The 26145-nt window shown below is 39.4% G+C and overlaps 1 protein-coding gene across 2 annotated transcripts in view; it reads left to right on the top strand.

Annotated features, from left to right (window-relative positions):
• Positions 1 to 5478: 5478 nt before the first annotated feature.
• The window catches only part of slc39a10 (solute carrier family 39 member 10), a 36089-nt gene continuing 15422 nt past the window's right edge, over positions 5479 to 26145 (top strand). Inside the window, exons 1-4 of one of the 2 annotated variants that reach the window (XM_031756650.2) lie at positions 5479 to 5539; positions 19028 to 19106; positions 22492 to 23679; positions 24577 to 24754. In XM_031756650.2, the coding sequence (XP_031612510.1) occupies positions 22513 to 23679; positions 24577 to 24754 (1345 nt within the window). In that variant the 5' untranslated portion in view covers positions 5479 to 5539; positions 19028 to 19106; positions 22492 to 22512. Of the gene's footprint in view, positions 5540 to 19027; positions 19107 to 19921; positions 20027 to 22491; positions 23680 to 24576; positions 24755 to 26145 lie in introns of those variants that run through there. The other variant, XM_039600167.1, reaches the window with a different exon arrangement.

The following is a 26145-nucleotide window of genomic DNA, read 5'->3' as shown; positions in this document are numbered from 1 at the left end:
CTTTGGACCTTTAAGATCAGCTGGTTTAAAAAAGAAACACGCTAAAATTGTATTTCCAAAGAACACACTGAATGTCTTTGATGGATCCCAATCATGTGACAGGTCTCTGAAGACTAATACTGTCAAGAAGTCAATCTGCTACATCAGTGGATATTCATATGGACCAAATGCAGCCTAATGGAGCTTGTTGGACGCTCTTCCCCTGCTCGCATTGATTGACAGCGTGTGAGCTTGTTGGGTGGGTAGCTGTTCGTTGGCTATTGCAGTGGTATGTGTGTGCATTATAGCTTTGGCAAGTACAACAAACCCGAGGGGAAAACAAGCAAGCGCTCTCACCTTTCTTCAACCTCCACCCGATTAAAGGGAATGAAAAATCCATGAGTGCTCATTAGATGGGTTTACAGGTTGCTAATGAACTGATATTTAAAACTTGTCACTTGTTGTATCTCTCCCTTTCGTTCCAGTTTTCTCTCTTTTTTTTCCTGTCTTTGGCTGCCCTCCAGGACAGAGCTCCAGCAGGTCTGCAGGGGTGCCAGTATTGCTCTGTATCAGCAAAATGTCAGCCAGGAACATGCGCACACACACACTGGATCCAGGCTACATATCCCCAGTGCCTATTTCCATCAAATGGAAGGACACATTCAAGATGTACGACCTTAATTTGACTCTGGTAATATAGGTTTATAATAGGGTATACTGTATAACTGGAATGAACTATTTCACTTGTGTCTGTAACTGTGCATAGTAGCTGTTCAACCTCTTATGGCCTCGGGTCGGTGTGAAATGTTATAATAGTTGTCCTCATTAAAAATCACCTCACCTTTTTAACCACTGTGTGATAAAAAGGGCAATTTCACCACAAGTCAATGCCTCGTCTTTCATACCGGTCGCACCTCCGTGGGCAAAAGCTGCGTCAGGTAGATTGCCTGCAGACCATAACCACTCTAGTTGCAGTCCAGGAAATATTACCTCAGTAATCTGCAGCAGGAGGCATTTCAGCAGGAAATGGCTCCCTGTGCTGGGTTGTATATATGGCCGGGGCTGAGTTGAACTCATAATTCAATGCAGTTGTTGGCACTTTTCATCCTCTGTCTGCTGGGGCAGGGTACTGGCTAAATGACAGTGAAAGCCACAGTGGCACTTCCGCCATTGCTTTACGACTGGCAGAGACCCCGGGGCACCATGACTGGAGTGCTAAGCGAGAACATGGCTGCCAATCACTTGATATTAATCTCCCTATGATCACGAGAGACAGCCGACATGAGGTGGGAGGGGAGGAGGAAAACCTGGGGTGGGGAGGAGCAGGGACATGGACCCAGCTGGTGCGTGGCCGACAGAAATTAGCTGTGCGTTCCCATCAGAGCGTTCAAATGCCTCACGCTCACCTGCACACGCAAGCAAGCACACACACTCAGAGCCACCTACACACAGGCAGTGAAGGTCAGCTGTGCTCAGCCTCTTCTGTATCGTACCACATAATATGGCCAGACATGAAATCTCAGTGCATTTCACCTTGATGGATTCCTTGGAGCGCTATGTTTTAAATCTCATTGCCTCAATATACTGTATAAAAAGTCCAGTGTAAATACATCAGCAGCCAAACTGAGAGGTCAGAGGTGAAGCTAGCACAAAGCCTCTAAGGTACTTAGTGTTCATGCCATAAATATACTATTTTTACCCATAATTTTGTCATACAGCGATTTTAACAAGACAAATTTAAGATTACATGACACAAAATAACGATTTTCTAATAACTCACTTTAATGGGCATTTTCAACAACTTAGTATGTTATAACTGGATCACACTCAAGGGAGGGTTTACAGACAATTACACTATATTCCCAAAAGGATTCAATCAAGCATCCAAATCATTCAATTCATGTGTTCCAATCTGTCCAGTCTTACTGTACATGGCCACTGGTGTATGAAATCATAAAATCAAGCTCCTAGGCATGCAGGCTGCTCAGTGAATTCCAGTGTGGTGCCTTGATAGGATGCCACCTCTGCGCATAAAATCCAGCTGTAAAAATACCTCAAACTCAATGTTAGTGGCCTTATAACAAAGTAGAATTGACTGAGAATGGCAGTAAGTCATTTACAAAGTGGTAGACCATGTAAAATCACAGAGCAGGCTGTGGTTGCCAACTTTCTGCATTGTCAATCGCTACAGACCACCAAACTTCCTCAAACTTTGCCTTCCCAGAAGAGCTCAAGCTTTTATAACTGCAAAGAGTGAACCAACATCATATTAAACCCTATGGATTAAGAATGGGATGTCACTCAAGTCCATATATGAGTAGGCAGACGAGCAAATACTTTTGGCTTTATAGTGTATCTCCATTGGTTTGAGTAACTCCGACTGGTGGATTTTCTTACGTCTAAAGTCATTTGGTAACTGATTTACTTTATTTTGGGGCTCATTTTTTACTGCATCATACAGATTTCTGCTGAGCTACAGCTGGCAGGCAAAGTATTCTGTAAGATATCTTGGTGAAGATGGAAGTTAACAACTCCCTCAGTTATTGCTATTTGTCCAGACCCAGAAGTAGTTCCGTTTTTTTTAGATAATAAATGCTGCTGCGTGATATCCAAGGTCAAGATCCTCTTTTGGCAAAATCAGCTGATCTTAGTCTTGAAGGTAAGTCTTCAAAGATCTCTTTCTCCTTTTTTGAGGCACACATCAGGAGACACATCTTGTAATGTAATATAAATATAAACCCTCGTCTAGGTGATTAAAAATCCCTGATTCCCAGAGACAGTGCTGAGGACATGACCTCTGTGCCTTCAGCGGTAGCTATGATCCTCTGATGGTCATGTGGCTTCATGTCCCAGTGGTAATCCACACACAGACTTTTGATTTAAAAAAAACCTGCTCAAGTTTTTTACTGTAAGACAAAAATTGTTTAGTTATGTTCTTAACAAGCTTCACTCTCGTTTTTGTGTTGTTATTGTTATTGTCATTATTGTATGCTTACTGTACTTTTATAATACTCTGTTGCTGGAGTACAATCTGTGTCTTCAGTTAAAGTGAATAAGGAACCTGCACATTAAAAAAGGAAGCTTCAGCTTATTTAACTGCTTGTTCAGCCTCTGTACATTCCCTGTCAGATGGAGTGCAGCGCTGCTCCCATTTTGTCATGTTTAGTTCAGACTGATGGTTATTTTGAGTAGAATTTAAAATGAGATTTCTTATAGACCCCCTTGTTTGTGCCTCTGTGTGACTGCTTTGAATGTTTGGTGTGGGTCACTGAGATGTTTGTGTAGTAATTGAAGACTAAAGTAAAATGGACAGAATGTTAAGATGTAGTTTTCACTTCATAGAAAAGGATGACTGACACAAAACTAGACACTCCAGTTGAAAACATTTGTCATATACTGTTAACGCCCTGTAATCACGGCATGTTTGTTGTCAGAGCAAAGGCGTTGACCTTAATGTCACACAGCCAGTGATCATGAGTAATGAGGATGTGAGTTAAAATTAGAGGGTGTATTCATCTGATGAAGGCTTTGTTCACTTTCTCAGGTGGTTGCTGGCTGTACAGTTCTCTCAGTTCCCATCTCTTCTCCTGAAACTTCTTATAAAAGGAATTAACTTTTTTGGTTATAGATCTAATAAAAACAATATACATACTTCTCAATTATGTATTTTTTATTATATTTACCAAGCCACTTTCACTTAAAAACATTTCTGAAAAATATAAAGTGATTTCTGTTCTAAATTATTGAGATTTACAGTGCTATAGTAAACTGAGTATGTGTTTCCTGTAACAGTATTACAGAAGCAACATGGTTTTGTGTAATGCCTAGGAACCCAACAGTTTCAGAAACAATTTAAATATAAAAAACTACAGTTTTTAATTTTTAAGGACATTTTTAACTTTTGAAAAATGGATAACTGATTTTTCCAACACGAAACAAGCTGCTGAAACTCAAACTTCTCAGTAGATGTGTTCTGCCCAGAGAAAACTAGCTGGTTCTTTTTAGCTTAGCTTATAAGTAAGATCCCAACAACATTTTTTTTCCTTTTTTGAGGTATATTTTTCTTCTGATTCTTGACCTTCAAGTTAAATATGAATTAATATTTCCTTGGATCAAAATTCTGGAAAAATATCTTGTACAGAGTCATACTGTACACCTCAGACAGAAATGGTATGAAGATATAGCTTTTGTAGACAAATTCTTTATATGTCTGCGAAAGCTAGAGAAAGCTAAAAAAAGACAAACAGAAAAAGTACCAAGAAACATGATTTGTGATTAATTTACTGACTGTGATTTTAACTCAGTTCGTCTTCACTCTTTTATTGCTTTAAATTTATTTTTTAAGAGTAAAATGGGATAGTTTTGATTTTATGTTTGCTAATTATCTGTTGCATTTATATAAGTGATTAAGAAAATGTAAGGTATTAAATTTCAAAATGAGTAAAAAAAGAATCAAGAAGATTATTCTAGTCATGTGGCAGCCCAGACACAGTTTGGCAGAATGAAACAGCCAAAGCAAAGTTCATCTAAATGTCAGAGAAGAAGATGAACTGCCACATACACATATTTCATGAATTTCAAACAAAGGCCAAACTGATTCATTATATTCTTACACAGAAAAAGTAACAAAAACATTGTGATATGCAATTTATTTAGGACTTGTATTTGTACATTTCAGTTTTATTGTTGCTTATTGCAACTGTTAAACAAAAAAAAATATTAAGTATGAAATTGCCATTGGTTTCTCCTAATTGTGATTTATAATTTCTTAATGGGTTTTTTGTTTAAAAACAGCCTGGAAAAAAAGAAGAAAGAGCATGATCTCCCTCAGACAGTCATATGACAGTCCAGTCACCAAGTCACAATTTGGTGGTAAAAAACAGCAAAAGTTAAGTTCCTTTAATGGTCAGTTTGGCTCTATTGGTGATTTAAAGTCATTTGACAGTATCGGACCAAGAAAATATAACAAAGAGGGTGAAATCCCCAAAAAACTTGTTTTATGAAGTTTCAAAGGTAAAATCAATGAACTGATTGTAACCTTATACCTTATACCTAACCTTATGTAACCTTATACCTAAGATACAGTGGTTTAATTTCACTTGATTGCTTTTAAACTGTTCTTGCTATTTAATATTTATTATTATTATTATTGAAATTGTACTGTTACTTACTGCACATATATTTCTTATGAAGTCAGATAATAATAATAAATTAGAATTTGCTCCTCGTCTCCCTTAAGTGTAATATTAATAACTGTAATATTTAATTATTTGCCGTCTTCTTGTTTAGAAACAGCCTGAGGAAAAAAAGAGAACGTAAGCTCCTCAGACAGTCATATGACAGGCTAGACACAATTTGGCGGAAAGAAACGTCAGCGCTTTCGTTGGTGTACTGCGCACTTTACGTAGACTGAAGGACCACCCCCGCGAACTCTACGTAAAGTTCTCAGCAGGCGTTGGTGAATGAGCTGGTCGCTCGTGCGTTGACGTAAAGCTGGCCGACTTTTTTTTTTTTTTTTTGGTACCGAGCGGAGAGGAGATGCACACGGCACTCGAGTGAGGTAACTATATAAAAAAAACCCATTTGTTATCATTCACTCCCACAACATGGACCCGGGCAGCGTTATCCACGGCTCGTGGATTTTGTTCGCCGCTGTTGCGAACGTTTGTAACGAAACATAACACCGTGTTTTATATCGTTGGTCTTTCTAGACTGTGAGCTAATTTCCTGTGAGGCGTCTGCTAGCTTATGTTAGCTGGTTGGATTGTTGTCTTCCTTTACAGGCTAACGTTAGCCTTCCGAGAACGGGCTGACTGTGGAGTCAGGGGCTTTGAAATAGTACCTCTGTGAGGTATTCCGGTGTTTTGAACATAAGCGACTACTTTAAGTGTTCATTTTTGTGCCTTTTAACGCTGTCGTGTTGAAATCACGTCTCAAGGACGCGGAAGTGTAGCACGCTTAGTCTGATATTATTCGAACCACGTGCGGAATTCAGCCCTCCCTCTGATCAGTGTATTGATGAGCGATTGGCGGTTTTACTGCGATTCCTCAATAGCAGACGGTTCTCCCTAGTCTAACTTGTGTGACCTGTTGTTGATCTGTTTTTGCTTTTTATTGAACTTGTCGACATTACACGGCTTTCACTCACCTTGCTGAACGCTGCATGAGTGGGGAGCTGCCATTGTGAAGCGACTGCGTTTGGTGATATGCAAATATGGCATTCAAACAGTACCCTCCCTCTTTATAAATATTCACTTACTCTATTGTACTAAATTTCTGAGCATCACCACAAAGTCTTTTTATAGGCTTAATTGAAATCAGCAGGGTCAAAGTGATCCGGGTGAAATGTCCGCGTATTTGTCCATTTTCTCATTGTTTGTCTCATTGAATCAGTGATCACCTTTTCAGCGTCCAACATTTATTTTCCTCCTGTTGCCAGCAGTTTACTGACCCACGTAAAACTAATTTAAGTTATTCTATACTACTGTAACGTAAGATTGGATATTTGTTTTAAAATAACTAAATGTTCAGAGTAACTAATAGCTAAAGCTTAAAATGGATCCAGTGGAGTAAATGCCCCCCTCCCTTATTTTTCTTGCAGTGCTGATTTTATTGCAATTGAAACTACCATGTTTGACCGCCCTGATTAACAGCCAGCATGAGTAAAAGGTTGTGTGCATGTGTTTCCTCTACATGCTGTCCAGCAGCAGTGCTTTAATCTAGTTCATTCAGTGTTAAATTGCAGTTTTAAGGTGTAGTAAGCCCGTGTAATAATACTTTGGCATTTAATTTTTGCCTATAAGGAATCCTGAAAGGGGAAAAATGTTTATTACTGGAAATTTATTTACAAAAACTAGTTGTGGAAACTTGTTTTAATTACCTAACAAAGAAAAAAAATGAAAATAGGCTTTTAATATTGGTTGGTTACAAACTAAAAAAAATGAAACAAGAAATATAATTTTTTTTTAACACAGCGAGTTCAACCTGGCAAGGATCAGAGTGTGTGACACGTGGTCTTTGGAAGGTTGTAATACCTATTCTGAAATTCCTAAATCTTGCACTTGACAAATGCCATCCATGTTATAGTAATTAAATAAAATAATTGAAACTAACCTTAATAGAAATAATTTAAAAAAAACCAACTAATAAATGGTGTAATAAGTTTGAGGCAGACAAATTCAACAAGTTAACTAGACTTTCACCTTGGTCATGGTCCAACTGCCTTCCTTGTGGCAAAATGGGTTCTAGTCTAACACTTTTAAAAATAATATGTAATGTTGAAATGTGGGCACTATGCGAGTGATGTAATGAGGTTTAATGCAATCCTTTAACTCCGAATTTCACACCTCTACGTAACCAGAAAGGCTAAAAAATACTTCATAGCACAGTGCCTTATTTGGTGTATGTAATACAGTGAGTCACATTGAAGTATGTGGCTATGTACTGAATCATATTTACTCTCTGCGTAACATTTGGGTGGAAAATTGATGAAACAGCTACTGCAGGATGCACACTCATTTATGTAGGTGTGCTTTGGTCTGACTTAAGGCCGCTGGCTGAATTGCTGACCTTGGGTAACAGAATAACTATACTGATACATCCTGGTAATGCTGGTCTATGTCAACACAAATAAAGAGGCAGAGAAAAGAAGACTTATAGTTTAATATTATATAACCTTAATTGTGCGTTGAGGGCTTGTCATGCACAATTTGACCAGTGCTTAAGATAATGAATAAGCTGGAAAGGTTGGCTTATTACATTCCCACCCCAATCTGGTTCCACTGCATTACATGCCATATCCAAACCAACCACAATTAAGGGAGTAGGTTACAGAGCTACAGCTCACAAGTGCAGCACCTGTTAGTATTTAGATGTCCACACTAATGTACTTATGCGTTCTGCTTAGTTAGGTAATTAAATAAAATAAACGGAACTAGTGTGGTTCCTTGTTCAGATATACTCTCTGAGTGAGGAGGACTAGAGGGATCAGAATTTAGGCTACGTTCACACTGCAGGTCTTAATGCTCAATTCCGATTTTTTGATCAAATCCGATTTTTTTGTCTGCTTGTTCACACTACACATAAAATGCGACATCAAACGCGCTCCAGTGTGAACGCTCAAAGCGACCCGCATGCGCAAAAGAAGATTTCACACACAACTCGCTCTGTTTAGACCCAGAGCAAACAATGTTGTTTGACTGATTGCCCTTAATATAAAGACTTTGGACTTTATGTTTCCAGATTTTTGCTTTAAGTTATTTTGTTATTTACATAATAATGTATATAACCTAATAATGATCCTTTTTGCTGTTTTAGAGGAGCGGTGCTTCAAAGGATAGTTGCAGATTTCTGTCAGAATCTGCAGAAAATACAGTAAAAAATAAAATGTTCACATTTCTCCAACGTTGTCTTCCCAACAGTTTCACCGGATGGTAGGAAATCGTTCGCGATGTCCTATCGGGCGCTTCTCCGGCGCTGATAATTGGCGTCTGTCTTGTGTCAGTGACGTAAAAGACGGATTTAATGTGACTTGACCGTTCACACAGCAGTCGCTTTCTAAAACATCGGATACGTATCGGATTCAGTACCACATACGAAAGTGACCCAGATCGGATTTGAAAATATCGGATTTGTGCCGTTCACACTGTCATACCAAGATCGGATATGGGTCGCATAGGGGTGAAAAAGTCGGATTTGATGCGCTTTCGCCTGCAGTGTGAACGTAGCCAAAGAAAGGCTGCTGGGATATACTGACTTTTACTCCCAAAAGCCAGGTGCACACTAGATGAGTTTTGGGCAGTCCCAAATGTCGTGGCACCACATTGGTGGCCCTTGATTATCCCACAAATTATATACATAGCTATTTTAGCCAATATTGATCATTATTCATAGACTAAATAGTGGAATCATGTCTGTTTATCTACATTTCCTTGGACTCTTGATTATGCTCCATTGCCTACAAAGACATCCAGAAATTTGGATAATGTGTGACCTATGTCTGCTAGAAACCAACAGGAAAATGTATGAAATGAAATGAGATTGAAATAAAAATGTGAAAAAGGAAAACTGATTCTGTCTAAGAAGAAACGTGTATAATTTGTTCTCCAACTAAGGAAGATGTAGAAAATAGAAAAGAAATAACAGCTGTTGTTCTTGGCCCTGATTCAATAGTAGACGCTATTATTATACAGTGTATTTGCATCATACTTGATGTCCACGTTTATTAGATTCACGTTGCTCAGTGTAACTTGTGATGAACTTATAAGATTGGTGAAATCAGAGTGCGTAGGCACCTTAATATGTGTCTAGCTTATGTTGGATCCTGTAATTCTCATAATGCAATCAGTAGTTTCTTATGATAGACTTTCACCAGTTTGTAAATACCACTGATTTTCGAACTTAAGGGCTTCAGTTTATAACACAAGGGTTATTGTAAACCAGCAGTCTTAAACCAAAGCTGAGATTACTCTGAATATTATTAGCATGAATTTCTCAGGCTTGAATAATATAAAAATATCAACTCAAGCTAAAGGTTCTCAACTTGAAAAGAAACTCGTGTACAATGCAGGTCAGTTTACCCTGTAAGTTTTAAGCTTAATTACTAAACTTTTTTGCCATATGCAGTCATGGTAATACAGTGTGCCCTCTGTTGATTTTAAGGTTTTTACAGCAAAACAAAAAATCGTTTTGTTAGATAAGAAACCTCATGTGAGTAACACAACATTTTATACTATGCCATTATTTATTTAACAAAATAAGCGAGGATGTAGAAACAGTATGTGGAAAAACTAAGTAGAAATTATTTCGTAGGGGTTAAGAGGGTAAGTAGCAGGCAGGTGCCACTAAGCAAATACAATTGTGAATCTTTGTAAAAAGAAGTTTTGGCAGTTTGGCGGTCTGGATTGTTCAGGTGTGTGTTAACACGTTGCTGAGGAGGAAAGACATCAGCTTTGAGCTTAGAGAAGCAGCTGATGCTGCCCATCAATGTGAAAAGGGTTATAAGGTCATTTCCAAACAAGTCTACCATTCCACAGTGAGAAAGGTTATTCACAACTGGAAACATTCAAGTTGTCCATCTTCCCAGAAGTCAACATACCAGCCAATTCACCCCAAGGTCAGTGTGCTCAGTGGTCAGAAAAACTAGGGGAAAAAAACAAAACAAGACCTGCACGTTAATCTCTATAACCCTCACTTAGCATGTTGAATATTAAAGTTCATGACATTACAATGAGAAAAAGTCTAAACAAGTATAACTTGTTTGGAAGAGGTTCCCAGGAGAAAGCCCCTTCTTTCTAAGTGAGCAGGCAGCAAAGCAAAGGTTTGGAAAATTGCATCTGAACAAACCACAAAACTTCCGGATCGATGTCCTTCTGGCATATGAGACCAAAGTGGAGATGTTTGGCGACAATGCACAGTGCCACGTTTGGTTAATATTAAACGGCATATCAGAACAAACACCATACCAGTTAATAAAGCACAGCGGTGGCGGGGTGATCTGGGCTTGTTTAGCAGTCAAAGAACCTGGGCTGTTCACTTACGTGTTCTAGAGTCAAATGTCAGACGATCAGCTGACAATCAAAGTTTGTCTGATACTGGGTAAAGAAACAGAAGCAAAATAAACAAATGTTGCAGTGGCCTATTTAAATGCTGTGTAGTCATTTTCACATGACTGTATAAGCAGCATATGATTGCAGCATATAGCTTAAGGAGATTAGGCTTCCACTGAATCATTGCACATTTTTAAATGCTTCAATGGGCTAAATGACAAAGTGCTGCTTTGTAATGCACTAAAGAACCACTAAAAGTTCTGAAGAATCTTAAGAAGCAGATATATGATTGAAACAGTGCTGGGAAAAACCCCCAAAACCATCTGGCTCCAGCAAGTACAGATGGGAACCCTCTGAGTTCATCTATTTTGAGTGTGGGACCAAATTTGTCTTTCACATCAAATGCACGCTAGCGTGAATGCTGTAGCTTAAATTGTGTTTTGGTCTCAGTTTTGCTTGCTAAACTTCTATAGTTGGCTTACTGTGTGTGGAGAAAAAACAGGCATGTATGTGAAAGTGTTTGAAGTTGGTTTTGTAACTTATTTATGGATTACACTGGGATACAGAGATGGCAAACGGCAAACACTGGTCACATCACAAAGTAAATTTTCTGCCCTGAGTGCGTATTATATGAACTAGGACATTTGGGCCACATCTGACCTACTCACCACTTACCAAAAACCAAGGCTGGATCAAGTCTGGCTGACACAATTGGAGTGCCAGAGCTGGGCCATAATTGCCAAAGGGAGGCCAACACTGTCTAACTGGGCAAACACTAATGTGATTAACAAGCCCGGGACTAACCCTACAATTCCTTTTAGTGATTTTTCTCTAATACATTATTGCTTGTACATTATTTGTAGCCTGTTTTGTTTTTTTTGTTTGTTTGTTTGTTTTTTTGTTTATAACCAATCAGTTTTTTTTCTGTAAGGCTTGTCCCGCAGTGTAATTACTAAAATGGCCTTTGGCCATAATGTTCTCTTGTTTCAATATAAGCCACTGATTTAAATCTAATGTTGTCAATTCATTTTTTTTTCTACTTTGACCACAAATTTAGTCTTACTAATTACTTACATTACTTCTCTGTTAACTGTAATTAAATCAGGAAATTATGCAGAACATGGTGCGGTGCTATAGAGTGGCTAAGTGTATGCTTCATTGCAGTTGGTTTGTAAGTGCAAAATATTGCTTTAGTTTTTTTCTTCCTTATCCATTTACGTTTTTTTTTAACACCTGATTTCAGTTTCTAGTTTAGCTTCAGGTAACAATACCCTTGGAATCTGATTTGGGTGATAAAGTCTTTCCAGTGGCTTTAACTTTCATGTTCTGGAGTTGAACTACCTTTAGTTAAGCAACACCTGTCCTGAGGGCAAAGTTTAGATACTTTTATTGTGGTAAAATCAGTACTGCAAAGGCTTCCGCACCAGGTATCAGTGCTGCCATGTTGTAACTGAAGAGCGTCCACACAGAGGTCCTGGTATTTATTCGTTTCACCATCAGCCCAGTGACGAGGATTAGCGTGTTCTTGAGTATTACAAGGTAGTATGATCAGTAAATGCAGCATGTTGTGTCTTTTGTGGTTAGTTTTAAGTCACCTAATCAGCTAGGAGTTGTTACGTACCTTTCTGCTTTATTTCCTGGCATTTGTTTTTAACTTTATTTCATTAACAGGAACACAGTAATATTTTAAGTATGTCCAAGAAAATTGTGCTGAGAAAAACACAGCTCTGTGGATCCTGTGTGCTTTGGAAGGTGATAGATGTGTTACTTGTGCGTTGTTGTGCTTTTCTTGATGGTAAAGTTGTTGTTTTGGAGCCTGTTGCTGTTTAATGTTTCTAATGTCTTCCAGTCGCCCCAGATACACAGATGTGCGAAAAGATAATAAATATAACTAATCTAATCTCAGTCTTGTGTAAAAAGGACTTGAGTAGACATGACTTAGAGAAACTGTGTCGCGCTATAGTTCAAGACATGGGTCAGTTGTGCAGACATCAGGAGGTACAGCAGTTTAAATTCTTTTATTTGTTTTTATGTTTTCATGAACAGATATGAGACAACCCTATCAGGGGACATTTGGTTCATTTCAATTCAATTCAATTTTATAGCGCCCAATCGCAACAACAGTCGCCTCAAAGATCTTTATATTGTAAGGTATACCCTACAATAATGCATACAGAGGAAAAAAAACAACAATCATATGACCCCCTATGAGCAAGCACTTTGGCGACAGTGGGAAGGAAAAACTCCCCTTTAACAGGAAGAAACCTCCAACAGAACCAGGCCAGGGAGGGGCGGGGCCATCTCCTGCGACCGGTTGGGGTGAGAGAAGGAAGACAGGATGAAAGACATGCTGTGGAAGAGAGACAGAGATTAATAACAAGTGTGATTCAGCAGAGAGGTCTATTAACACATGATGAGTGAGAAAGGTGGTTGAAAAGGAAATACTCAGTGCATCTTGGGAATCCCCCGGCAGTCTACACCTATTGCAGCATAACTAAGGGAGGATTCAGGGTCACCTGGTCCAGCCCTAACTATATGCTTTAGCAAAAAGGAAAGTTTGAAGCCTAATCTTAAAAGTAGAGATAGTGTCTGTCTCCTGAATCCAAACTGGAAGGTGGTTCCACAGAAGAGGGGCCTGAAAACTGAAGGCTCTGCCTCCCATTCTACTTTTAAATACTCTAGGAACAACAAGTAACCTTGCAGTGCGAGAGCGAAGTGCTCTAATAGGGTTTTATGGTACTACAAGGTCATTAAGATAAGATGGGGTCTGATTATTTAAGACCTTGTATGTGAGGAAAAAAATGGAAAAAAGCAGTCTTACATATTTGTTTAATATGTGCATTAAAGGACACATCCTGGTCAAAAATCTCTCCAAGGTTCCTCACAGCATTACTGGAGGCCAAGGTAATGCCATCTAGAGTAAGAATCTGGTTAGATACCATATTTCTAAGATTTTCAGGGCTGAGTACAATAACCTCAGTTTGATCTGAATTAAGAAGCAGAAAGTTATTGGCCATCCAGGTCTTTATGTCTTTAAGACATTCCTGCAGTTTAACTAATTGGTCTGTGATACCTGGTTTCATGGACAGATAGAGCTGGGTGTCATCTGCATAGCAGTGAAAATGTATGCTATAATAATAATAATAATAATGGATTGGATTTATATAGCGCTTTTCAAGGCACCCAAAGCGCTTTACAATGCCATTATTCATTCACGCACACACTCATACACTGGTGGAAGCAAGCTACGGTTGTAGCCACAGCTGCCCTGGGGCAGACTGACAGAGGCGAGGCTGCCATATCGCGCCATCGGCCCCTCTGGCCAACACCAGTAGGCGGTAGGGTAAAGTGTCTTGCCCAAGGACACAACGACCAGGACAGAAAGGCCGGGGATCGAACCGGCGACCTTCCTATGCCTTCTGATTTTATATATATATATATATATATATATATATATTGTGTGTGTGTGTGTATATATATATATTTATTTTTTTAATGATGATACCGCCTAAGGCAAGCGTGTATAATGCAAATAGAATTGGTCCTAGCACTGAACCTTGTGGAACTCCATAATTAACCTCAGCATGTGAAGAAGATTCACCATTTACATGAACAAATTGGAGTCTATTAGATATGATTCAAACCACTGCAGCGCAGTACCTGTAATACCTACAGCATGTTCTAATCGCTCTAATAGAATATTATGGTCGACAGTATCGAACGCTCCACTGAGGCTTAGCAGGACAAGCACAGAGACGAGTCCATTGTAAATAACTCATGAAAGAATAAAGTTACGTTGAAACGAAGCACACCATTGTTTTTCTTGTGACATTACCAGTAAGTTTGATGTGTCACATGGCCCTCTTCCTATTGAAAAAACAAAAGTTGTATCCAAGATGGCCGACTTCTAAATGGCCACCATGGTCACCACCCATCTTGAGGAGTATGCCCCCTCACATATACTAATGTGCCACAAACAGGACTTTAATATCACCAACCATTCCCATTTTATTATGGTGTATCCATATAAATGGCCCACCCTGTATGCACAAAGAGTAGTTGGTCAGGTGGTCGATCCCTGACTGCTCAAACACGCAGACTCACACATTCCCCCTCCGTGCCTCCCCGCCTCTCTGCACAAATTAGTTAAATCACTGGACTCAAAAGCCTCAAAACAGTCAACCTGTTAGTTATGTTAGTGCTGCGGTCCACATTCTGCATTGGTCTGGTGTAAATTCGTGCCTTTTTAAAAAATTTTTGGGGCATATTTTAAACCAGAGGTAAGGATCACTGTATATTTTGGGAAAGGTGTTATTTTGTTGTTGTTTTTGCACTATGTATTCCTTGGCTGATAGTTGAGTTTACTTGTATGCGCACTATCCAGTCTGAATCTGTTTTTGCACTGTGATGAGCATGCTTCCAGGCCACAGAGCATCAGCCATGCACCTGCGTCTCGCCACAGCAACCTCGTGTCATTTAGCTGCTTCTTGAATTTGCCTGCAGAATCCAAGGCTGTAAACAGCAAATTCAGGATCAGTGTACAAGTGACTCAGTGGCATCAAGCTGCAGAAAAGATGTTTATGTTTGCGGTGCAGCGTTGTCACGCTCTCTGACTGCAAGGAGTTTAAGGGGAGTTGCGGTCTGTTTACATGTGAACCCGAAGGTGTCACAGAAGCCAACAACCTATTTTCAAATCCCAGTGGGATACTGGGGTTTAACCATATGGCATGTGTCAACCTTGTTTTCGATGCACATTTAAGGGCTTTTGGAAGGATTTCTTGGTCATTCATTTACCTTGTTTTTCAGTTGCTGACAAAGTACCTCGGGATCAGCTTGCAGTAAAACATGTCTTCACCTACCTACCACCTGTGCTGAGTCTGCTGTAATGAAACCTGCAGTGCAGCTCATGACGAGGTGGTTCTTATGCTAGGTGATGCATATACAGAATAGCTACTTCTAATAAGAGGATTGCTGGTTTCACCTGTTGAGATGACTACCTTTATCATTGTTGGTACCAACAACATTGGTAAATGCTTGTCCACAGTTTGAGTGGACAAGTAGTCCCTCTGTAGCCACAAAGTGTAGGCTTGCTTGTGCTTTATGAGGCAGTTAAGCCTGGCTCTAACAGTTTGCTGTTGTGTGTCAGTGCTGTAATGTCTCACCACTGTTGAATGACTGCTTAGGACAGCAGTTATGTGTGAGATAAAAAACAATTCACAACTTATTATGTTCCCTGCTGTTTTTGGTGATTGTCTGCAGAGATGCATGACCTAAACTCAGGTGTGTCATATGTTTCCTCTTCTGCCATGCCAGACTGTGACTGTGGTCCTTCATGCTTTCCTCAGACCATCTGCTGGGAGTTTTGTCCATGTGTCAGCTGACATCTGCCGTCTTATGTGGGCCTGAGGCCTCACTAAGAAAACCCTCTTCTCTGACATGTTTTTTTTTTTTTTTTTCTGTCTCAAGAAAAAAGTTGTTCCCATTCCCCACTTGGCTCAAGGTTTTAGTTATGTAGCTTCCTGGCTTAGCAGTGTGGATCAAAAAGTGGAGGCTTAATCCGCTCTGATGTAACCATCACAGGTCTGTGAGACTGCCTGACTTTTTGGGGGATTTATCACATTTCAAGAGCTCAAAATATTGCAATACTTGGGAAGCCATGTGTACATTTATTGCTTTTTAAGTAGAATTACATTTCTAAGGAGTTGTAGTCAAATACGCAGTGTGACAAAGTACCCACGTGTATATATCTCTCAGCCTCACAAATCTCTTACTAAATTTTTTCTTTTATTGGTCTTGTTGGCACAAACCAATATACTTGTTTTGTAACAGTGAACACGAGTGGTTTCACTTACATGTCTTTAATACCAGAATTGATGTTTTGCTTCATTCCTGTTTCCCTGCAGACACCGGCCTCATGCCGAGATGAGAGGGATGTGTATGGTCGTGTGAGAATCATATGAACCAGCTTAGGGGTCAAAGTTGGGTTTTTCTTTTTTTTCCTGCAGAGAAATAACAGCATTCCTTTAGTTATCAGCAACTCTGAAGAGAAACAAGGACATGTTTTTAAAGATTAATTTATAAGTATTATAATGTTAGCTTTTTCAGCTGTATGGCTTAGTCATTTGGCAATGAGATAACACATTCCTGCTCATGTGGTAGCTCCAGTTTGCAAAATGAATCAGGAGTCAGAAACTATTATTAGACCTTATAGATGTTCCCTAATTTTGTGTGTTGTAGAACAATGTTAGTTATGCTTGGAGTGTCTTTTATATAGCACCATTGTCTTTTGGAGTATCACCTAAACTAATATTACACACAGCTGACTTCTGGATACCGAAGTGTGCTTAAGTAAAACCCTTCAGGGTTTGAGTGCTGTTGGTGGACCAGAATGAAGAGGTTTGCTCCTCTTATGAAATACACATACGTATGAACCTAACAGTGCTGGGGTTTGAATTCAGCAGTGGTGTTTTCTTTGTTTTCTCCAGCTGTTCATCTCTTTGAGAGATTTTTAGATACTGTTCATGTGTTCAAAGCCAGGGAGAGACTTTTAAAGCTGCCAGTGGACAAAAGCTTTTAAAATGGGGATGGGAGCATCTGGTCTATGTTGCAGATGTACAGTTGGGTTGTAGCTCTCCTCTCCTTAGAGGCGCATAAATGGCAGAATTCAGTGTTCCTGAAGTCCTCAGAGAAGGAAGAACAGCCGAATATTCAACCGTTTTCATTTGGTGTATTGCCTTGTACTGTTCACGTAAGCACATTGGCCACCATTTAGTACTTTCATCTCAGAAGGTGCCAAAGAAAAGCCACCCAACCTGGTGATTAAGCTGCAGGTATCCAGATGCAGCTATGTTTTGTTAAAAGGTCAGGGCACATAATGGTGTTCTTGACATGTTCTGATGTCAGATTTATTAACATTTATAGAAAAACCAAAATAAATTTCCAACATATGAACTGAGTCAGATTGCAGACCGTTTTCTTGGTCAAGTCAAGCCTAATGTTGTAGAATGCAGTCAAAACGGGTAGTTAATACGGGTGGTGCTAATATGTGCAGTTAGCCACTGAAAGCCATTTAGTGTTCACTAAGTTTTAATTGGTGATTATGGGTACTATAAATTACTGCGCTCATGCATAATGATTTAATTTTCTTCCCTTGGCTAAGCTAAATTTCTGTCACCTTAGAGTTGATAGCCTTTCCCTTTCGGTCGTTTTGCTTCTGTTTGTGATCCCAGAGCTGAGAACATAAAAAACCCATTTCCTTTTCTCCGCTTCTCTGGTAAATGTCTCAGTTTCACATTCGGTGAAATTGCACTTCTTTCTTGTTCTTTTTATTGCTGTGTCTGGCAATCACAAGAAGGTGCAAACAGCAATGTTAAATAAAAACTATTAAATAAAAGAAGTTAACAATGCATCCACTCTTTCTTGCACCATGCACGCACACACCATCTGAGAACAAGAATGCATATGCACATTTCTGTCTTTGTGTGTGCTGTTTCAGTTGTGAGCTTTATCCATTTGTCCTCAGGTGTAAAGGTTAAATTTGACCACCATCGTCCTCAGGGAATATGTATCACTCAAGATCTAATTCTGTTTTAATCTTATCTCCCATCTGTTTGCCTCGATGTGGCCTTGCTCTATTTTTGGACTTATTGTCCACTATCATGGTTATAGTTCCTTGGGCAAATTGGCCAGAGGTTGTGTTGCTTATCCACTAGAGGTTTACATTGACAAGATAATTTCTTTCCCAAATTCTTAATATCTAAAGTCTTACATCTTGCAGAAACAAGATCAAGCACAGATTATGCAGTAGTACAATGGTCTGGGTCACCTGCAGAAGGTACTGAGATGTTGCAGGTTACATTAGACTATTTAAAATATGGAAGTCACTGTGATGTTATCCATTGGTTTGTAAAAGCTGAGTGTTTTTGCCATTGTCATGTTTTCTTTCTGAAACCAGATGTTATGAGCACCAAAACTGTGGTCTTCAGAATATCACTATGAATATCACTGAAATTTGAAACCGCCCACTGAGTCCATGATCTTACAGTTCTTTTGAAGCTTGTAGGATAACTAATCTCCAGTTACCTTATTCTATGATCTCAGTAAACACATTTCTTGTACATCTTTTGGCAACCATAGGAGAGTCACGCTCTATTCTATCTTACTCATGAACCAGACCCCGAGATACTTGGGGCATCAACTTGGCCCAGACTATGATTGGACACTCCACTCTTTTCCATCTAAGAAACATAGTAGAGATATGGCTGTGCTGATTTTCATTACCGCTGCTTCACACTGGGCCATGAACCATTTCAGTGCAAGATGAAGGTCAACAGCTGATGAAGCCAACAGGACCTGGAAATCCTCAGGTCACCAAATTGGAGACCCTCCACCATGTAGCTACACCTAGATGTTGTTGTCTGGTTACAGCCAGAATGCTTCATCACCTTTTCTTTATGCAAAAGAATGAATCTCACTTCTCTGCCTCCCTTTTTTTTTTTCAGGGTGCAAGTTTCAGAAGAGTTGTTACACCCCCATTTAGTTACACCAAGACTGGGGGCCAAGCAGACGAAGAAGTGTTCGGTGAGTGAAAAACATACTGCAGTGTGCTGGGTAATCAGATTTCCCACAGATTCAGGTTCTCTGTGTGACTATGTTGGGGATGTGGGGAAACGTGTACATATTCAGGGTTTTTCTTGGCTCAAAATTGCCTTGTCTGACTTACCTGTGTTGGAAGGCAGAGACCTGTTTGGTGGGCAGCAAGTTTTTTTTTCCCTGTGCAAATCATTCATTCAAAATACTTTCTGGCAATTAAATAGGGGATCCGCAGAATCACCTGCGGAACATTTTGTTGCACCTCTAACAAATTTAGAGGATTGTCTGATTGGTTCTGTTCTCTCAGACAGGAATAACAAATAGATTTCTAATATGAGTTGCCAAACAAGGTACATAGGTACCTGTTTATATACCTCAGCAGCCCACGCAAGTAAAATGTGTGTGGGAAACACTGGTGATAGTAGGATTATTTTCTTAACATGTACTGAAACAACTGCGATTAAACAGTTCTCTGACCGCTCAGTGAAATCAATTTTATATTCAATTCATGTATATGTGAACATAAAAATTCCAGAGAGGGAAAAAAAAATCCCTCAAAATTGATTTGTGTTGCTTACGTTTTACATTAGTTTTTGTAACACACAATTAAACTGTAGCACTCAATAGAGATTCTGTTGTTTCCAATAAAGGCCAAGAACAACAAAGACTCCAGTCAGGAAACATTGCAGGCTCTGTTGCTGCTGAGAGGGTGTGCTCTTAAAAAATAGGTCTTGCTTTGCCCCAACCTATCTGCTGTTAGGTTCATAGGTCACTGCTGTCTCATGTTTATAAACACCGTCTTGCTGGCAGCAGCGAAGTATGCTTCTAACCACACTTAACTACTGCAACCTTGAGTCAGAACGCCCTCATTCAAATTTCACACACCATTCATTCAAGAGCACACTGTGGTAAGTTGGCTTGATTTTAGTTTCAGAGTGAAGCTGGGATTAAGTAACTGAATTTTTTGTGGTTTTGAAATATTTGTTGGGTTTTACCACCTTTTGAAGGTGTTTGCTTGAATGCGGTTTAAATGTGTTTGTAGAGGTTTGGGTCTGTTTACTGTGATTGGTGCAGAGAGCAACAATCCTGGTGTGTATTTAAAACAAAAACAACAAAAAAATCTCTAAAATGGCATTACATTGCAAAAGTCTGTAACACACTGATTCTGAACTCCATTATGAGCTAATAGTCTTTGGCTGATAAGCTACTGATGCTGTCTGGACGGTGACCAAGGCACTGATGAATGAATAGGGCTTTGATTTTATGTTGATTGGCGTCTTCTGGGTGTTTCCTTTTTATAATACATTTGAGTGGAAATATATTTGTATCAGAAGGCATCACTGGTTGAGTGGATAGATTTAAAGATTTTTGTGGTGGGTATGACTCCTGTGTTATGCATGTAAGGAGATATTTTTATCTTATAGAAAGGAAACTATGCATCATCCTAAGATGATGAAATATAAATAAAATATTGTCATTGGATAGATTCTCCTTACACTCTTAACCAAGGACAATTTTTGTGTACAGATCTCTGTTTCCTTTCCTTTGAGTTTCTATTTTGCTATTACTTGCTGTTCTGTGGATATCCAGAAAGAAATCAATGCGGTTAAATTGTGATGTTCTTTGTTTGTGGTTCTCACACATGCCTACAGTGTGCAGTCTGTTGTTAGTAACCTTGACAGCTGTGAGAAGGATCTATCATCCTCTTCGTTTTCAACAGTATTTTTGGCCTGCACAACACAGATCTATTCCCTCATGATGTTCATGCTGTAAATCCACTATAAACTTTACTAACAAGCTTAAGTGTGTGTGTGTGTGTGTGTGTGTGTGTGTGGAGGAGCGATTACACACATTTGTCTGGTCTCTTCTGTGTGCCATCGCACCATTATCCAGCAGTATTCCTCATATGACCTCTCTTTATTTCTCTCCACCCCTCCTCTCTCACATCACCCACCCACGGGCTTCACGAGAGACCTTATGAGGATCATTTGACTGGAATAATACTGCTGCTTCAGGCATTTTAAAGTAGGGGGAAAACAAGCAATTTGTTACACAAATTTATGCTCCAGAAGGCTTCGTGATTCTGTCATTAGATCTGTTATTCTAAGCTGGAGGTAGCAGCTTTGAATCGTCTTTTTATCTGTGGCTTGCCAGCTTTTTATCTCGCATCTTTTTGTGTGTGTCTAACATTGTATGTGAACTTTTAAACTGGAGGATATCAGTGTGTTATTGTGTTAGTAGGCCTGATATCGATTGCAGATTTTAATGACCTCAGGATTGTGTAATCTGATACTAGTGGCTCATGTTTGTAATTACTCTTATTTTATATGGTGTTCCCGTATGTGCCATAGACCAATAACACTTGGTTGTTTGCTTTTATTCTGGAAGATTTTATTATTCCTTGTTGCACTGCCACATTTTAAAAAAGATTGCAAGAAAATATAGTTTCACTGTGTAACTGTGTCCGTTTTATTTGTTTTTACCTAAGGCCAGACCATAATTAAGGTATGTTGTTTGTTGACTGTAACCAGAGTCTCGTTGAGGTGATTTAATCATTGTTGACTGTTTAATCAAATCCAGGGAAACGGTAACAGGAAACAAACTAAATACATTTTGTTTGCATATAAATACATATTTTGTAATGACACAGCTACCAGATGAATAAATCAAGATTCGGATCCTCACTATGATTTGGTGACAATCAGGAAATATATCCTCACTGCTAAAAATAATATTCCAAAATAAATCGTATGATCTTTTTTTTTTTAACTTATGATCAAACATGTTGTGTAGCCACATAAATTAATGCAAACTAGACTCAAAATTATATCAAGTATATTAAAATGGGTTTCAACAAGTGAAATAACAACATTATTTTAAAATGATTTTTACTGCACTACAAACTTCTTAACATACGTTTCAAAGAACAAAGAAAAACAAAAAGATGCAAAATGCAATACACTTAAAAGTAAATGAAATGCAAAGATAAATAAAAGGCCTTTCTTTGTTCTCGTAGATTGATTTGCTGATGTACTAATCAGCATAGTACAACTCAGCAGTGTTCTCAATGGTGCTGATTATCTTAAAAGAAAAGATTAATTAGTGAAGTTTTACTTGGGACTAAAAAAGGCTAGATTACACTTTCCACTTCCCCTTGAGTCCATGAGTTGATATCCACATGTCTGCTTAGTTTGTGAGACCACGCAGACCCATCTATGGAGAATTTGCATTACAGTGTACCATAACAACATGCGTTAGCTCCACGGAAGCCTGACGCTCAAAGTATAACAGGAATCCGGGCTTTAGATCAGTTCAGTGCTTTTGTCACGGTCTTGTTCTTTTACTTATCTATCCATTTATTTATTTATTGCAGGTGACGAGAATTGAGGGGACAATGCAAGTCCACATGCACACCAAGTTCTGTTTCCTGTGTGTGCTCACGTTCCTCTTCCATCAGTGCAGCCACTGCCATGAAGGAGGACACCACCATCAGCACGATGGGCATCACCACAATGATCATGACAGCGCTCACAGTGACCTGCAGATTTCTGAGGCTCCATACGTGAGAGGGGTCACAGAGTCCCCAGGGTCCAAGAGTGGGCACGCTGGTGATGCTCTTGAGGAGGAACAGCGCTTCTACATCCAGCAGCTTTTCAGGCGCTATGGCCAGGAAGACCGGTTAGATTTCCAGGGCTTTCAGAGTCTGTTGTTTAGCTTGGGATTGGGAGAAGTGAAGGTTGTAGGTTTGGATCATGAGGATCTGGGCCATGACCATGTAGCCCACCTCGAGGTGTTGGATATGCTGCACGGACATTCATCCACTAACGCTGGCCACAGCCATGGCCACGGCCAGGGCCAGGGCCAGGGCCACCGGCACAGTCACACCACACAGATGCGTCCACACCAAAAACAAGACTCTGAGCATCCACACACAGAAGGAGCTCCCACTCGGTGCAGCCAAACCACTGCTGGTGGACCCACAGAGCATGAACATGATCATGATCACGATCACAATCACGATCACAATCACACTAAGGTAGAGGAGAATGACCATCAGCATGACACACATGACTTTGACGACCACAACAATCACAATCACACACATGATGAAGAGCACAAACACCAACAGGTTAACCACAGGGACCTGTCTTCTCAGCCTCACCCTGATCACGACCACAGCAACCACAGTGATCATGAACATGACTACAATCATATTCATGAAGTGCACACAGACGGCGCTCACCTCGACCAGGAAAAGCTGGAGCCATCTCAGGTGCCCCAGAGGCTGCAGCCCACCCCGACAGAAAACCAACCCAAGAAACCCCGGAAACCGGGAAGAGTCAGAGGACAGCGAGGGCGAGACAAAACCATATCTCCTCACACACCTCCATCTGATGACCACGGCCATGACCATGCCAACACTCATGACCATAACCACACACATGGTCATAGCCACTCTCATAAAGATAAGAGAGAGGCACCGGGGGTACTTCCCGTGCCCACTCTGCCAGTCTCCATGCCAGCTGGTCATCCAGGTGGATTAACCCATCAGCATGAGGAGGTAAGATTTTTTTTTTTTTCATTAAATGCACCTGTTGTGATTTCCAATTCGTTTTTTTTAAACTTTTGTGATAGTTTTGCGTCATTCTGGACTCCTCCACTGTGTGAAACAAGTAGTTGAAGCTTCCTTTCCCCTATCTTTAACCCACTATTTTCTGATTGGCAGCCTGTGCCATTTTTTTTTATTTTATTGATACTGGTGTTTATCTGTTACTCCTGCCAACTCTAAAAATAACATCAAGGTCATACATTAATTAAGCCCATGGATCCAGCAGGATATTTGGATCTGGACTAGATTTTGGTTTTCTTGGAAACATCAAAACAATTAACTGGTCAAATTTTCATGTGACGCTGTCCATAAAGTTTTAAGTAATCCCGCTAAAAAACAGACAGACAAACTAAAACTATTACATAAACCCCCTGATGAAGTTAAATATAGTGTGAGGAAATCTGAAAGCCTTGAAAACAGTCCACTTGTTTATAATAAATATTTATTTTTTCACAAAAGGACAAAAAACAAGAAGGATTAAATAAACAGACACAAAAAACCAGATTTTTATTTAAATGCTCTTGTTTTAAGAAGTTATCAGTGCTTAGTCGGGTGTTTGTTGTTCCACTACTGCTTAAGTTATTATATCGTGTTGGTTTTCTGTGTTTGGAATCTCTCTAAGCATTTTTAAGTGAATTGTTGGCTTTCCTTGTGGATGTGTTTAGATCAGTCAGTACTGCCAAAGTGAAATTCCCTTAACATAAAATCTGTCATTTGCTGCAGCACACATTGTGTTTGAGTGAAATTTGACTTTACAAGAAGTGAATCCATTATTTGTAATGTTTTTCAGTTTTGTCAGTGGTTCCCTGCGTTTATGTATATTTTCCTGTTCTCACCTTCTCACTCCAGTGTTTGAACCTCACTCAGCTCCTCACCTACTATGGCCTCAATCCCGACTCGCTCATCTCCCCCCGCCAGTTCGCGTATCTGTGTCCCGCCTTGCTCTACCAAATAGACAGGCGGGTCTGCATCCTCCATTACGAGCAGATGGATGTGGAGCAGGAAGCCTTTGAGCCTGCCAGTTCTGGTAAGAGCAAACTTATTGATCTGCTCGGAAAAAAACACATAGAAAGGTGAAATATTAATTTGAATGAGTGTCAGCTGCTTAGTTCAGTCCAGAGCACACGGTGCTCTTTTTCATTTCATTTTATTCTTTTGGATGACAAAATGCAGCTGACGCCAGTGTTTTATCCTTGTTTTGGATACTTTGAGATATTCTCAAATGGCAGTGTGAGACCAGCAAGCTCAGCAGTCACGGAAGGTGGAATAAAAAGCATCTAGTATTATTATATTGTTGAGACACTGAATATGGTGGTAAGAAATTGGAATAGAGGAAAAAGTCACAGTGAAACATTAAAAAATGTGGTTAACAAAACACAATGTAAGTTAGGGTTTTTGTCTGATGCCATCGGCCATAGGAAACTGCTTTCTTCATAAGTGTAAAACCACAGGGACTCCCATCATAAAACATTAATGTAATGCTCTCTTTATGTAACCTGGAGCTCCTCTCTTAGGGGAGAGTGGAAGATCTGCAAAATATATAATGTTTCTTTGAAATAGTTAAGCCGTATTTTATATTGAGACTTTTATTTCCTGGTACTGCCGCTATCTTTTACTTATTTTTTTTAATTTTCAGAGCCTGATAGCAAGGGGACAGGGCAATGTATGCCAAACTGGACCCAAAAGCTATAAATAAAAATGTAAAAAAAATTATTAGAAATATTAAATATAAATGTTAAAATATATATTTAATATATATGAAATTCTTTTAAAAAGGAAAAAGGAAAAGAACGTTTTTAGCCAAACTGCTTTGAGCTGATATGAATACAACAGCAACACAAACAACACAAATGGCCATGGTCATGATCGTGATCATGTTCATGCTCTGTGGGTCACCAAGATATGCAGAAGAGCATCTCTGCTCTTCTGCATATCTTGGTTTGATGCACAACACGGCAAACTGTGAAGCAGAAAGGTGACAGCAGCGGCAGAAGACCGTATCAGATGCCACTCCTGTCACATTAACAAGGTGTAACAAATGAAGTGGTCGGTGGGTGCATGTAGCGTTTTTCTTAATCAGTATTTTGACTAATCCGGTTGATCGCATTTAATTTATAATATACTTAAAATTAAACTGGTGACATCTTCTTTACAGTATTCATTTTCATTTAGGCAACTTTGAACATTTGAAAAGTTTTCATTCAAATAAATAAATACAACAGTTTTGTTTTGTTTTTTTCTCTTTTCAGTGCCCCCAAACGTGACTCCAAGATCGAGGTTTAGAAAACGAAAATGTGATTTTTGTGTAACTATACCTATGCGGCATCCTTCTGCTGTGCAGAGCTGCAGAGGAGACATAGGAGAGCAGTTTGAGCAGTGACATTAGTTTAACAAAAAAGAACAACTGAGTAGTCGTTG

Source organism: Oreochromis aureus, linkage group 16 (assembly GCF_013358895.1).
Source record: "Oreochromis aureus strain Israel breed Guangdong linkage group 16, ZZ_aureus, whole genome shotgun sequence".
NCBI classification, from domain to species: domain Eukaryota; kingdom Metazoa; phylum Chordata; class Actinopteri; order Cichliformes; family Cichlidae; genus Oreochromis; species Oreochromis aureus.
The sequence above is the reverse complement of the archived record's forward strand: the minus strand, read 5'-3'. Positions and strand labels throughout refer to the sequence as shown.